The sequence below is a fragment of the Passer montanus genome, unplaced genomic scaffold, assembly GCF_014805655.1.
Source record: "Passer montanus isolate IOZ18808 unplaced genomic scaffold, ASM1480565v1 scaffold4, whole genome shotgun sequence".
Taxonomy (NCBI): domain Eukaryota; kingdom Metazoa; phylum Chordata; class Aves; order Passeriformes; family Passeridae; genus Passer; species Passer montanus.
This window is the reverse complement of record NW_024368818.1, coordinates 18,183,244-18,197,519: the sequence shown is the minus strand read 5'-3', so window position 1 is coordinate 18,197,519 and position 14,276 is coordinate 18,183,244. Positions and strand designations below refer to the sequence as shown.

The 14,276-nt window shown below is 39.8% G+C and overlaps 1 protein-coding gene across 12 annotated transcripts in view; it reads right to left on the bottom strand.

The window, feature by feature from the left end:
- Positions 1–14,276, bottom strand: part of TENM4 (teneurin transmembrane protein 4) — a 592,138-nt gene that overhangs the window by 195,249 nt on the left and 382,613 nt on the right. For 8 of the 12 annotated variants that reach the window (XM_039718527.1, XM_039718526.1, XM_039718530.1 and 5 more), the window contains 2 exons: positions 9,730–9,828; positions 7,408–7,643 (listed from right to left, as the gene is read on the bottom strand). In XM_039718527.1, the coding sequence (XP_039574461.1) occupies positions 7,408–7,643; positions 9,730–9,828 (335 nt within the window). The remainder of the gene's footprint in view (positions 1–7,407; positions 7,644–9,729; positions 9,829–14,276) is intronic. The other 4 variants (XM_039718533.1, XM_039718534.1, XM_039718536.1 and 1 more) reach the window with 1 other exon arrangement.

Sequence of the window (14,276 nt, the reverse complement as noted above, 5' to 3'; positions counted from 1 at the left end):
AAGGAGTAAGCACAAGAAGATGCTCCACAATAATCTCTTAATGTAACTTTTATAGCCCAGAAAGACCTAATGGGATGCTTACACATATAAGCTGGGAAAAAGCCAGCTGAAGGACTTATGTGACTTAGCTATGTAAAATGGGTAGAGTAAGTAGCTGGAGTTTGCTGAGCTTCAATGTGCAAAGAGGTCAGCCTGCACAATGTGACAGTTAATGGATTTTAGCATATTAAAAATTGAGAAAACAGTTTTAAATTAAAGTTATGGGAATCCTTAGGTGTCTTCCTGCCGCCAGTAAACACTGAATTAGTTGAGAAAAGATGTAAACTTGCCCAGTATATTTATCACTGTAGACTCTGAAGAAGTACTAATCACTTTGCAAAGCAGACATTTTGCTGCCAAATTCAGAACATATTGTCATCATATGGAATGCCTACATTTTAGTACTTCCCAGTTTCACAGTCAAGTCTGGCAAAATAATCAGGTCTGCAATATCTTCTCTACTTTTCCAGTAATATTTTCTTGCAGAAGTATCTCTCCTTTGAGTCCAGAAAGGGAAAGTAAGCTCATGAAGGGTCTAGAAAGTAAGTCTTAAGAAAAGTGGCTGAGGGAACTGGGGTGTTTATCCTGGAGAAAAGGAGACTCAAAGTGGGCTTTATTGCTCTTTACAGCCACCTGAAAGGAGACTATAGGCTGGTGGGGGTCAGCTTCTTTTACCCAGGCAACAAGTGACAGGACAAGAAGACACAGTCTCAAGCTCTGCTAGAGAAGGTGCGGGTTAGGCAACAGAAGAATTTCTTCCTGGAAAGGGCTGTTAAGCATTGCAATGGACTGCCCAGGGAGGTGGTGGAGGTACCATGCTTGGAGGTACTCAAGAAACAACTTGACATGGCAATTTTTGATGTAGTTTATTTGACATTGTCATGTTTCATTGAAGGTTGGACACAATGATCTTAGAGGTCTTTTCCAGCCTAAGTGATTCTGTGATTCTTTCAAAAGCATATCCATCATTTCTCTAATCACAACACTTTTAAGTTCAGGTTACAAATCTTATTTAGATCAAAACAGTGAATGTTCTTTAATGGAGTTTCTGTGGCAAGGTTTTTAACACCCATCTGAATGAATTGATCTTCACAAGAATAAATTTAAAGTGGCACCTTGTACCTTTATCACCTTTATTTTCAGGCACAATAATGGACAAATCACTTGTACTTCCTTTGCTCTAAAGTATAAAGCCAAGAGCAGCTGCTATCCAAACATACACTGGAAAATTCAAAGTAAAAAAAAAAATGCACACAATCACCTAATAATACAGAGCTCTTGATGACTTTGCAGATGATAGAAAACAAAATACCTACATTATAATTCATACCACCGTGTACTTAGAGCTGCAGCAAAAGACAACAAAATAGGCACGAATGTAAGACTGAATGTAACCCACTGTAGTTTTAATTTACACAGAATCCTAGAACGCTTTGGGTTGGAAGGGACCTTAAAAAAAGAAAATCATCTAGTTCCAACCACCCTGCCATGGGCAGGGACACCTTCCACTAGACCAGGTTGCTCAAAGCCCCATCCAACTTGGCCTTGACCTCTTCCAGGGATGGTGCAGCCACATCTCTGGCAACTCGTGCCAGTGCCTCACCACTCTCACAGTAAAAGATTTCTTGCCAGTGTCTATCTAAACCTACTCTCTTTCAGTTTAAGGCCATCAATTTAATTTTGTGTCTTTCTCTTTTCTCTGATAATTAATCTCCATGTGTGCATGCATGCTGAGAGGGAGGTAGGGTAATGCTAGTAAAGAGGTGGGGCTGAAGCATTTGAGTCACTATTTCATTGTGGATCTGGCCAGGGAAAGTTTATTTTGCCAGATTACCTGAGGCAGCATTCCTGAGCTCACTGCTACTCACCAGCCTCTTATAACTTGTACCCACAGCAGCTGCCCTTGCTGGTTCTCTAACATAGTGAAGTGTGACTGAGGTGAACACAGAGTTCTGTGACCTTCCCATCTCTCTGCTACAGAACAAAAAAATGCAAGAAGGTTTCTGCAGCTCCGTGCATTTTTAAGTAGTCAGAGAGAAGCTCAAGTTGATGGCATCTCTCCACGGAGTTGAGACTATTTTCATGCCTTAGCCTTTCTGAGAAAATTTACAGGTGCAAAATTTGGGGTTCAACAACAAAAAATATATTAACAACTGGATTGAAGGGTTAACTTCTGTCATGACTTATATTTTATCTTCAGTCAGAAAAATTTCCAGAAACAGGAATTTATTAAAATATATGCAGATTTATCCAGCTCCTGTTGCAGACACTGGGTCCAATGCCACTGACTCTGACTGCATTTGAACCAGTGCTGAAGGAAATGGAGTTGCTGCAGTTTGAGAGGAGCATGTGCAAGAGAAGAGTAAGGCCCATATTTCCTAAATGTCAGTGGTATGAAAGGAAGAGCTAGATATCATCTAATCTGTCATACTTAGAGAGGGAATGGCACTAACCCTCTAGCCCCACCAATGTTTGTCTTCATTTGGTACAATAAAATCCAGCTTTAATAGGAAAAAAACAAAAGCCCACATATCCAAGTTATACTACACAGGAAAAAAATGGTAGTGCTGGCTTGTGATGATGGTTCCCTCTCAACCAGTATCCTGTAATGTAGTTTCACAAACATTTATAATACACAAAATAGATCACTGGTAATACTAAAGCACCTTTTAGAGTGGATCTGACAATTTATTGATTAAGGGTAAAATTAAGTAAATGATTTTGCAGTTACTGAGTGAACAGACCACAGTGATTTTGTGAAGATGTGAAGGAACCAAGAAAGGAACTCAAAGCTCCGTTTGAGGTAACAGATTGACTTCATAACATAAAGGCTTTGCTAGAACAGATTGTTTAGCTCCCATTTCTGCCTTTTATCAAAGACAAGATGGAAATAGAAAACATTGAAAGCTTTTGACTTACAATCCTTGTAAATCAAAAGAACAAATGTCAACAGTAGCAAAATAGAACTTAATCTGGGATCAGAAAATAAATATTAAAGCAGAAAGTGAAAGTAGCCTGTTGGCAAGGTAATAAATTGCTTTATACTTATTTATAATATTAATATGAAGGTATAAATGTAGGATTAATAGATATGGATCAAGTTTAATAATTAAGAATTAGCAACTTTTCCTATTGATCTTTTACTATGTAAACACCATGATAATTGGTACACTATACATCCATTGCTAACTAATTAGATTTCTAAGAGCTTTGGAGAGCTGCTTTAAATTGGGTTTGCTCCATAGCATCAAAGAATCATGGACAAACTAAGCTGAAGTTAGCTTTCGGGGTGATTCTAAGACAATGAAAAGAAAGACGCTTTATAAAACACATCATAGTCCTAGCACACTTTTACTGTCAAAGCATTTTGCCTGCAGCAAGCAACACTGTTCTTCAAGTGAAGCTGCATCTGTACAGACTTCAAATGAACACAGAGCTGAAAAGTAGACAACTCTGACTCCAATAAAAAGGAATGACTGTTTTGGCTTCATAATATATTTTCCAGCCCTACTTTAATCTAAATCAAATGCCCATCTTTCTTGCTGTTCATGCAATGCAACCGCAGCACATGCTGAAGTACAGGAAAATTGCAAGTGCCTAACACCATCAAATTGTACTTCCATCTAGTCTGGAATCTACATCAGCCAGAGGATAATAACTTCTGTTTAAACAGGCAGAAACTATTCTCTGTCACTAATTAATTCAGAAACTGTTCCACAGACCTAGCCAAACAGCTGCTGGGCATGGAGATCTGGACAATCAAACAGGTATTTTCTGTTTCTAAACTTCCTCCCAAGCAGTACAGCAATGTCAGAGGCTCTTTACAATGCTTTGCTAGCAGGTCTGGCATCTATAAGGTACAGGAACTGCTGGCAAAGTATTAGCATAGCAGCACACCTCGTGGGATTCTCTCTGCCATTAGAATATTGCTAGAAATTAGCCTCCCAAGGCAGAACTCAACACTATACAGACCCCACCCAATCCCAGCAAAAGCCAGGAAAATTTTTCTTGTCTAGCTGTCCATTGAATGGACATTCCTAAAACGGGGAATTCAGTTTTAAAGTCATGTCTCTTCAGGAACTCCTGGAATAGCAAATTTGCAGGGCAGCTCTGAGCTGCTCAAGGAGAGGCCTTAGATTTCAGTGGTTCCATCACTTTAATACTCCAGCCCTGACAATGCCCCTGCTTTTCTCCTTGGTGTCTCCACTGCATGAGAGAAGCTTCTGTGGAGCTCATGGGATTTGCATAAGCTGTGTGTATGCAAACCACTGATGGGCACTGTCATTACTGTCTTAGTGCGGTGTCTGACTCTTTGAAAAGGGGCAACAAGTCAATCAAAAGCTACTTAATTCAAATGAAAACCAGCTTCTGGTGTTTAATACACTCTGTTATACTTTGTCATTATCTCTCCAGACCAGTGACTCAGCCCTGTAAAACCTTCACCTTGATCACAGTGTTGACACATGATGGCAGCCATTCAGCTGCCATGGACACCTATTTATGTCTCCTCTCCTCATTTTGAAACAGGCCAGCAAGATAAATGAACCTCAGTCTGCTAAATGACATAAAGACTTACATGAAATAATAGAAACTTTGCCTTTTAGCCTCAAAAAAATGATCAAGAAAGTTCTCCAGGTGAATTTAAGAAAGGAACTGGCTTTAGCAAAAAACTTCAGAAATGACCAGTGCCTTGCTGTCTCCATGCAGCTCTGCCTGCCTCAGATGGGCACGCACCACAGCTGTGCCTGAGCTTCTGTCACGCAGGAAGTACTGCCCGTAGCAGTCTCTTTGCTATGTCTTTAGCTCCACACTTCTATAGACAGGTAAGGCCTGCAGTGGGCAGTTTTTAATGTCTAAACAGAAAACTGAGACATGCCTGATGCTGTGAGGAACATCCTGAAGGCCTAGATACCACTCTGAAGTATTTCCTTTATCTAATCAGTGTACAGAAAAACACATTAAATGCCAAGCTGCTGCAATGGGACCAACCTAAAGTCCATTCACTTAAATGGAACCGTTTCAATGACCTCAGTTTGCTCTGGACGATGAAAATGGTCATTAAAAGATAACTTCCATTTTAACTAACAAGAGCAGGTGGAAAGCAGTCAAGTTCCCAATACTCATAGACTGTTATACAGATTAGACCTTTTAGTCATGACTAAGTTATACCTTACCACTCAGACTGTCCCCATGGCATTGAAAAGAGTAAGGTTCTGCTTATATGAGAAAAGGTATCTGTAAGAAAATGCAACTATGCAAATATGGGGAGGGGGTGCAGGGGAAAGGCCAAAATTGGCCAACAGTAATTTGTTTGCAAACAGACCAGGCTACTTGGAATAATAAACAAGTTCCTGTTAAGAATTACATACTTATCAAAATGCAAAATGTCTCAGTTCAACTTAGTGGAAGTACATTTTGACTCTCTCATTCATTTCTTTTGGGTTAGGGGATGCAATTCTCATCTGCAACTTGACAGGATGTAAAAAATTATTACAAATGAAAAGGTTATTCATAATTTTTAAATGAGTTAATTAGTAAACCCCGCCAGAATCACTCATTACAGTAATTAATAATTGATTATACTTGAAATTAAACACAATTTTTCATCAAAATCTAATTAAATATCTGCCTTTTTTCTCGTTGATCAGAACACTGGGTCTGGTAGAGACAATCTTTGCTAAGTATGTTTATGCTGAACTGGACCATTGGATTTGATTTTTAATAATTGGTAGTTCCTTTAGAAATTACTAATTATGACCCTTAATTACAGTGGTTCAACCTGCTCAGCATTTCTGGCACCTTGCCAACCATCCATGGTGTCTGGCAAATGCCATCGAGTTCACCTGAATGGAGAAGATAAAAAGCATGGGAGGGCACTCAATGGACCTTCCTTTTAACAACATTAACTGTGGTTTTAAGCAGGAGTGTGCTCTTTTGTGAACTCTGAGTTGTAGAGCAGCAAATTAAACTGCATCTATCATCCAGTACACACCTCCTCCTCCACCAGAATGAACTGGCCCTGCTATGCTGAGCTGAAATGATTCTCCTCTGACACCCCAAGATTATGTCCAAAGGAACCATATTCAGGACATAAGGAGAATACCAGACAAATGAGAAAGGCGACTCCAAATGTACATAGCAAATGATGAAAACTGACTGCATATTTCATCAAACTGCTGCTGATTTAATGTTGGTTACTTAATCATTCCTGTTTCTCTTACAGGAGACATAAAAGTGACCAGAATATGATGCAAGGCAGAAGTGGAAAAGTATCAGTCATTAAAGAAGTGTATATAAAAGGAACACAGTAAAAGCAATCATTTGTGGTGGTGCTAATCATATTAGTGTAAAATGAAAGCAAAATCTTTTGATCCAGGCTAAGATTCGTAATTCTAACCACAACCTTTTATAGATCATTAGCGTACAGGAAGTCACAGCAAAATCAAAAAGACTCATTTGTGCCATGAGAAATGGGCTTTTTTACCCATGATCACATCTAAAAGTGTCTGACAACTGGAGTTTGCACCACAGACAGTTTAACATAGAAGTCTAGGAATGGACTTTTTAAAGACATTTATAACAGACATATCAAACAGAACTGAAGAAAAAGTAATGGTAACATTCCAGCTTTACAGGCTTAAAAATACAATTTTCACTTCTAGCAGTTCAATTACTTTTGCAACATACAATAAAAATGTTTTTTTGCAATGCACACTGACAAGCTGCATAAAACAAAGAAATTCAGATGCACAGTTAAAGAAAAATCCACTGCTTTTCCACCCACGATGCAAATTTCACCAGCACCACCTACTCTAAAAAGGGCCTGATGAACCACAGTCTCAACCCAGTCCTTCTCCACCCTCCTGGTCACCCTGTGAACTCCAATATAATTAGTTAAACGTCACTGAAATAGGTGTATCACCAAATTATAGAATTAAACCACATTTTTGTGTACCAGGATCTTGGTTCTGACCCTGTCCCATCAAAGTCAACACTGAGGGATCTGGATGTGACTAGGACTAGGACATGTGCCAACCCAAACACCATGTGTTTTAATGGGATACTTAGAGAAAACCTGGTGGCTTTGCCTCACTCCAGGTACACTTTCCTCTGCAGAATGTAAACAGTCCATGATATTGAAGGGAGTACAATTCTCTCATATGACTCATTTTACTAAGCCCTTCTGGCTTTTTGACAGGTGTTAAGCTCCCTACCACAACACTGCAACACAAACAAGTCAACAGATGCCTTATTTACCCATCACTTTGTACCACAGTCTTGACCCTCTGTTTCCCAAACATTAGCGGTATGGGAGGGTTTGTAGAGAAATGAAATAAAGGAAAGAAAAACAAACAGCAACAAGCTTACCTATGAAATAGGCCAGCAGGATCACCAGCGTGACTGAGATGACAATGGCACTCAGAGCAGCACATTTCCAGTTACAGTACTTATAGGGTTTCTTCAGGTTAAAGGCAGGTCTAGAAAAGGTACTTCTAGGAAGGGGCCTAGGGGGAGGCGAGTACACAGTGCTGGACGTCAGGGGATATCCTGGCGACGTTGTACAAAAAAGGGGAGAAGTGCCTCCAGGTTTGAATAGGAAGTGCCTGAGGAAAGAAAGACCAACAGCAAGTGACTCCTCACACAAATCGATGCTGAGGGAGGCATGGGGTGGGAGAATGGCGACTGCTGCCAGGACGAGGAAAGCAGCTCCACACAATGCTGGCTACGGACATGGACGGCATGCACAAAAGAGAAGAATAAAAATCAAAGGCAAGTCACACAGAGTAAAAGAAAACAAAACCAAACAAAAAAGTCACAGTGCCAACAATGCCACAGAGAACTCTTCAAGGGCAGGAGTCCCCTCTGTGGAAGAGCTGGCGTTAGAGTGAGATGAAAACCCCAAGCACAGCTACGACAGACTGGTGGCAGGGGCAGAACTGGGACCCTGCTCACACTCCCAGAGAAATGCCCTACAGAGGCTGAAGAGGAGCAGAGGTCAGATTAAAGAAGGGAGGGCGGTTATCAATTTATTGATCACTGCATGAGAGCGTTTTTTGTGTGGCATCGGTGAATGGAGATGGGAAAAAAGAGCTTAAGCCATTCCATAGCACCCAAATTGTCACAGAGGGGAATATTCACACTGTCCCCATCCAGCAAATTTAAGTGTCAGACAATGGTGTGGCTAAAAGCATCAAAGTCCTGTGTGTTGCCAGTGGGGAGAAGCACCTGCTTCCACAAAGCAATCCAGTGCACCTTGGATTGAAGGCTACTTTTAAAAAAGTGTGAATTACTGTCAAAGGCAACAGCATTTCCTGTCCAGTGACACATTGGGAGGCACCATATTTTGCCCATTATGACAAACACAGCCTGAGAGCCAGCCCACGAGCACCTCGGGTGACACTCATGGAAGTCAGCATAAAAAGAACACACTGAAGCCCATGAGTTTCTGAAATGAAATGTCCCAATGGAACTTCTGCCCATGGGAATACAAAATGATAAACCTGATTTTGGTGGGACATCATGCTGCAAAAGGCATTCAAATTCTGGGAACGAAACCTGGGAAATGGAGTGAACTAATCTACCACCATGCTTCTGTAAAACAAAAATGTAGCTTGTGAGGACTGAGAAACAGCCCCAATGCCCTTTGCACATTCTGCCATGGCTTATGGGGCCAGATTTGCAGCCAGAGTAAATGCAATCAGCATGGATCCATGGGAGTCAGTCAGTGGCTAATATCAGATGAAGAGGTGACTCTATTTTCCCCATGAAGTTACCTGTGCAATCACAGGGAGAAACATCACATGGGGAAACATGCAAAAACATCACAGTGCAGAAAAGCCACCAATTCATGCAGGAAAATGTAACATATAAGTATCCAAAATAGGTGTCTGTAATGATACAGCCATGGTTCTATTGGTACTCTAAGCATGACTGCTGAGCATTAGAGAAAGATTCTTCATTTCTACTAATGCTCTAGATAAAAAAAAATATTTTTACAGTAAGTCAGATACTATCCCCTTTTTGAAACGTATTTATTTAGATAGAGGTGCATCTGTTCTGAGCAAAGATGCACCTGCAGAATTCAAATACACCAATAAGCTCTTGCGTGAATGATGGCTACCAAATTATGAGCTGCCAACACAAGATTCAACAGTTTTGGCACCAACTATCAAGGGAAAAGTCCATTATAATTTAAAAGTTACAAGATCAAAATTTTTATAAAGATGCCAGAATGAGTGGTTAAAGTCAAACTCCAAGGCTTGGCTTACATACACCACTAGCAGACACTTGTCAGATAATGTATGTGGAAGACAGCAGTTTAACAATGAAGTATCAGGCTGTCAGTGCAATAAAGGTTTCAGCTTTTTATGAAAATTTAATTTAATGAAAATTAAATTAATTTTGGTTAATATGGGGGTTGAAATTCCTTCTTACAAATCAAATTACTTTCAAAACAATAAGGGGATAAAAAGCAAATGGCATGCAGTGGCTCACTAGCATATTAATGAGTTTTCCATTAATATGTACAGGACACAATGCTCCAAGCCCCAGAAATTAATTTTTTTAAGCCATATTGGAAGAGGTCGGCAATGGTGTTGCCCTTAAACATCACTGGTGTGACCAAATGCTTTCATGCAAAGATCATAATGACTGTACAGTAAACAGGAAGACCACGTAAGTGTCACATACCCATCATTGTAAGCACCGTCATGTCGGGAGGAGGTGAGAATGTCCATCTCAATGAGGTTGTCCTGCAATGTCTCTAGGAATGTCTGCTTTGCTATGTTTCTACATACATATGGAAACATGAATGAAGCCAGTGAGTCATGCATATATGAAGTGTGATCTTATAAACCACAATGGTTATAGTGCAGTTGTGCATGGAATTAGAATGATGGACCATATATTTATATGTATAAGATGCTACACATATACATATATAGCTTTTAAAAATGTTTGCTTCTGTATATAAACACTATATATATGCATATACACTCATACAGGCACACACGCCCATGTGCATGTATCAAAAAAGTGGATGTCTTTGTTCATTGCACATTATTTATTGCCAGTGACACGTGAAACCGTCCAAACTCCTGGACCCAAAGGATTAGATTTCAATCCAGCCCAGCTGTAATCTGGTTATACTCCTGCACCTGTGTTACTGTAACTCTGAAAAGGAACAGCACAGTATCTATATCCCACTGTGGCCAGTACCTTGGTAGTACTCTTGCATCTAACTTTCTTATGGATTTCCAGCAAAAATCTGCCACTCCTTTGCTTTAGTTTCAGTTTTGGATTTAAGAACTTTTTAGTTTCCAATTTGATTAATTTATTGTCCTTTGTGTAATAAATATACGCTCTATATAGAGTAAAATGTAAATTTTCAAAATGTAAATTTTGCTCAGTATGAGTATTCCAAATGAAAGTCTCTTGGTGATAAGCAGATATAAGCTAGAAACAGGTTAAACTGTAACCCAAATTCCAACACCAGAGTATTGGCTATAATCTGGATAATACAGGCAATAAGCAAGATCCTGCACATGCAAATGCTTGGGACTGACACTGCACACAGCAGGGATATTGCAGTATTTGTCCTCCCGGCATGTTCTTTTATGAGTCACATTTTGACCTACAAATGCTAAACTGTTTTGTACTTTTTGAGAAGAATAGCAGGAACATAAAGAATTGACTCAGAGGCACAGCTGGGAACAAACTGTGTCTTTCTTACCTTTGGGCTTGTTTCTCAAGACCTGGCAAAGCAACATTCTTCCCATGTTTTTTAAACAAAATACAGTCCTGATTTTGCCAATGTCTGTTTTCAGCATCAAAACTGAATCTAAGCCTGAATGTGAATAAATCCCCTGGCAAAAACTAGTAAAAAAAAAATAACAGCATTGTGACATTTTATCACTTATGCAGGATTAAGAGCCTACAGCGTGTAAGTGATGTGAACTCAAACAAGAATTCCTGTCAAAGAAAATGGATTCAGGTAACATGCTAAACCAAGAGAAACCAGCCCTGTCACATTATACAAAACTTGATACTGTTTCTTCTAAAACATTCTCAAAACTAATTTTCATTTCTACTTCCTCCCCTTCCTGCTGCTAATGCCAGCACTTGTTTAGCTCAGCTCCCTGCTTTTGGAGGCCTTTGGGCTGCTTTGACAGAACAGATCTACTCCTTTATCTGAATGGAAGTGAAGTAACTCTTATTCATAGCTGTGGAGTAAAGTGGATCAACATGCATGAGCTGTGTGCCATAGCACTTAAGACATCAATCCATCCCCAAGTGTTTGTGGCTTCCTCACATTCCCTGTGAATGCAGGAAAGACTGGATGTTGAGTTCAATGCAAAAAGAAGCAGCATATGTGCATGCACTGAGCATTTAATGGGTAAGAGGCAAGGCACCTAGCAACACATCAATCAATAAAAGTTCATCGTTAGTTAAAATCCATGTCAAACTGGTTCCATGAATTTCAGTTGTGGATTGTCAATAGAAGAGAAGAGGGGAGGGTTACACAACCTCATAATGTATGCATTTGTAACAGGCAGATCGCTGGGTCACCTGAGGGACTGATGTGTGACCGTCTTCCTCACGGAAGGCTCACGGAGTCTGCTCCCTTGGAGATTACCTGTAAATCACTGGCTAGTTCCAAAACACTCCCCTTTCTCATTAGCAGCAGTGGTGAGAGAAATCTGACCTTACATGATTACCACATGAAATTTCCTGGGAATGGAAGTCCCCTGAAAACTGTTGGTTTGTCAACTAAATGTCCATCTAGTTGGCATTTGTTTATCCCACAAGGTCTCATGTAAAGGAACAAAAGGAGGCCACAGAAGGAAGAAGACTGAGGAATAAATATGGGGGGAACTTACCTGTCAGGAGTGACTGCTGAGCAAAGATCTTCTCATCACAACCTTGATAATACATGGCTTTTAAAGCAACAAAAAAGGGAGCAGACAGGAAAAGAAAGAGGAGAAAGGAGAAACAGAGAAAAGGGAGTAAAGGGAAACTAATGAAAAGGAGGGAGAGAAGAGGAGGGGCTCTTCCTCTTGCAACATACAAAATTCTGAGATATGCTTATCCTGTCAGTTGTATATTTGTGCTGCACATCTCTGCTTGCCCTTGCATTATGACTTAGAAATTTCCAGGCAGTGACAAACCAGTGTGAATCCCTAGTTCTTAAAACTGCCTGGAGTCCATGGGAGTCAAAATCAAGCCACTTCAAACTCTGGTTAAATTCTCTAACTGCAGGCACATTCCACAGCCTGTGACAATTCTTGTTTAAAAGATGCAGCTTTTTTCTTCTTGTGTTCTCTCTCTGTTGACTAATATGGGTTTAAAAAAACCCCAACAGAAATACAATTCCATTTTTGACATGAGATTATCATAATCTCCTAACTTCAAAAGCCTTTATTCTTGGATTAATGTCTCTTGGCCAGGATTTATATTTCTACATATCGGACATTTTATTCTCCTAGGTGATGGTCTTTTTATTTGGTTCTAAAAACCTTAGCAGTGGAGAAGATGGGGAAGATCAGCCTCATGAAGAGGCTGAATTGGGCATCCAAGTTTGCTAAAAAACTCTGAAGCCTGGTCTTTTATGTCTACACAATTCCCACTGAAGGAAATGGAAGACCTCTGCTGCCAGAAGAGCTGACTGCCAGAGCGGAAGTTAGTCACAGATACACTGATCAATTCAGCCTCCTCTCTTTACAACACCATTATAACACATTTTATTTTCTTAATGTTCTATAAGTGAAGGAACAGTTAGTAGTGTTCATTTGCTGTTGGCACAAAATTACGTATTTTCCAACAGGCTTATGTCAAAAAGAAACACAGGGTGAAATTACACCATTTGATACACCAGTGTATCAAAAGCCTCACCATCAGTCTTAAAATGACCTGTTTTCTACCAAATTAATAAAATGGTTAGAATGAGGACCAAGTACAAATGTGACTGATCTGTGCTGCCAGAGTGAAATCATCAAATGATGCAGAAAGAGCTCTTCATGCAGGTAGACCTCCAACTGCCAGTCTGATTAACAGCAATAATGTGACCAATCCAACCTGCAACAAGAGCAGTCTCCTTCAGATCTTGAAAAATTTTCATCCACAATGATTTCACAGAGAAGAAATGAGGACAGCCTTTAAGGTTTTGCACTACTAAAACAGTGTATTATCTCTTCTATAAAGAATTCACCACCTGGCTAGGAAAAGGCACAGGACTTCCTTCAGAATTATAGAGGATTATCACAAAAGAACTGTAGGAGTAGGGCCTAAGTATTTTTTAATGTAATTTTAATAAGAATTATCACATAAAACTCAATACTTTGGTATTTATGCTTGAGAATTACTAATACAATATAATTACTAAAACTGTTGCCAAATCACACTTGCATTATTTGCTTATAATTTTGTCTTAATCTTTTGGATCCAGCTTCTTAGTTGAGTCTTTTTAATCAAGCAGGCACAGAGAAATTAATTATCTTTAAATGCCACAAAATATGATATTGAGGTTGTTTTGGAAGTTTCAGAGGGCAGCAGATATAGCTCATTCTCAGAAAGATTGACAGATGTGCTCATTTTTTAAAAAAAATTCTCTTAGCAGAAGTTTGCAAAACTGGGTACTTGTCCCATGATACAGCAATAACTCTTGCTGCCTCTCAATGAGATTCCTACAGGCAATTATGTGAAAAATTTGGGTCCTGTCTCAGTTTTCAGTTATTGTATGAGTTTTGCTGTCTAAAATCTTATTGGTTTGAGAAGGTTAGATAAGGATAGTGAGCAAGTGCACCATGTTTTAGGCTTGGAAGACTCCTCTGCAGACTGAAAAAGACACCATGTATGGAAGCTAATGACTCCTGCATCCCTAGTGGCTGCTTGGTAGCAAAGGAAATAGTGAAGCAAAACCTCTGGAGAAAGCAACTGGGTCTGCACGTAGATGCACTCACCATCAGATAGGAGGACTAAGGCTGAGGGAGTATGAGAGCTCTCTTTTCCAGAACCCACAAAGAACCTGACCAAAGCTAGAACTACAACAACTTGGTACACCCTTGTCACACCCTTCAGGTGTTGCATAGGTGGAAAAGAATTTGAGAGCTAAATGGAAATACCATTAAATGGCTGATGCTGGGCCATCCAGTGTTTCATGCTTGCTGGAGCAATGTTGAAAAGGGCAGCAGCTGACCTCTCTTCATTAGGTGAAACAAGATAAACTTTCCTGAATTACG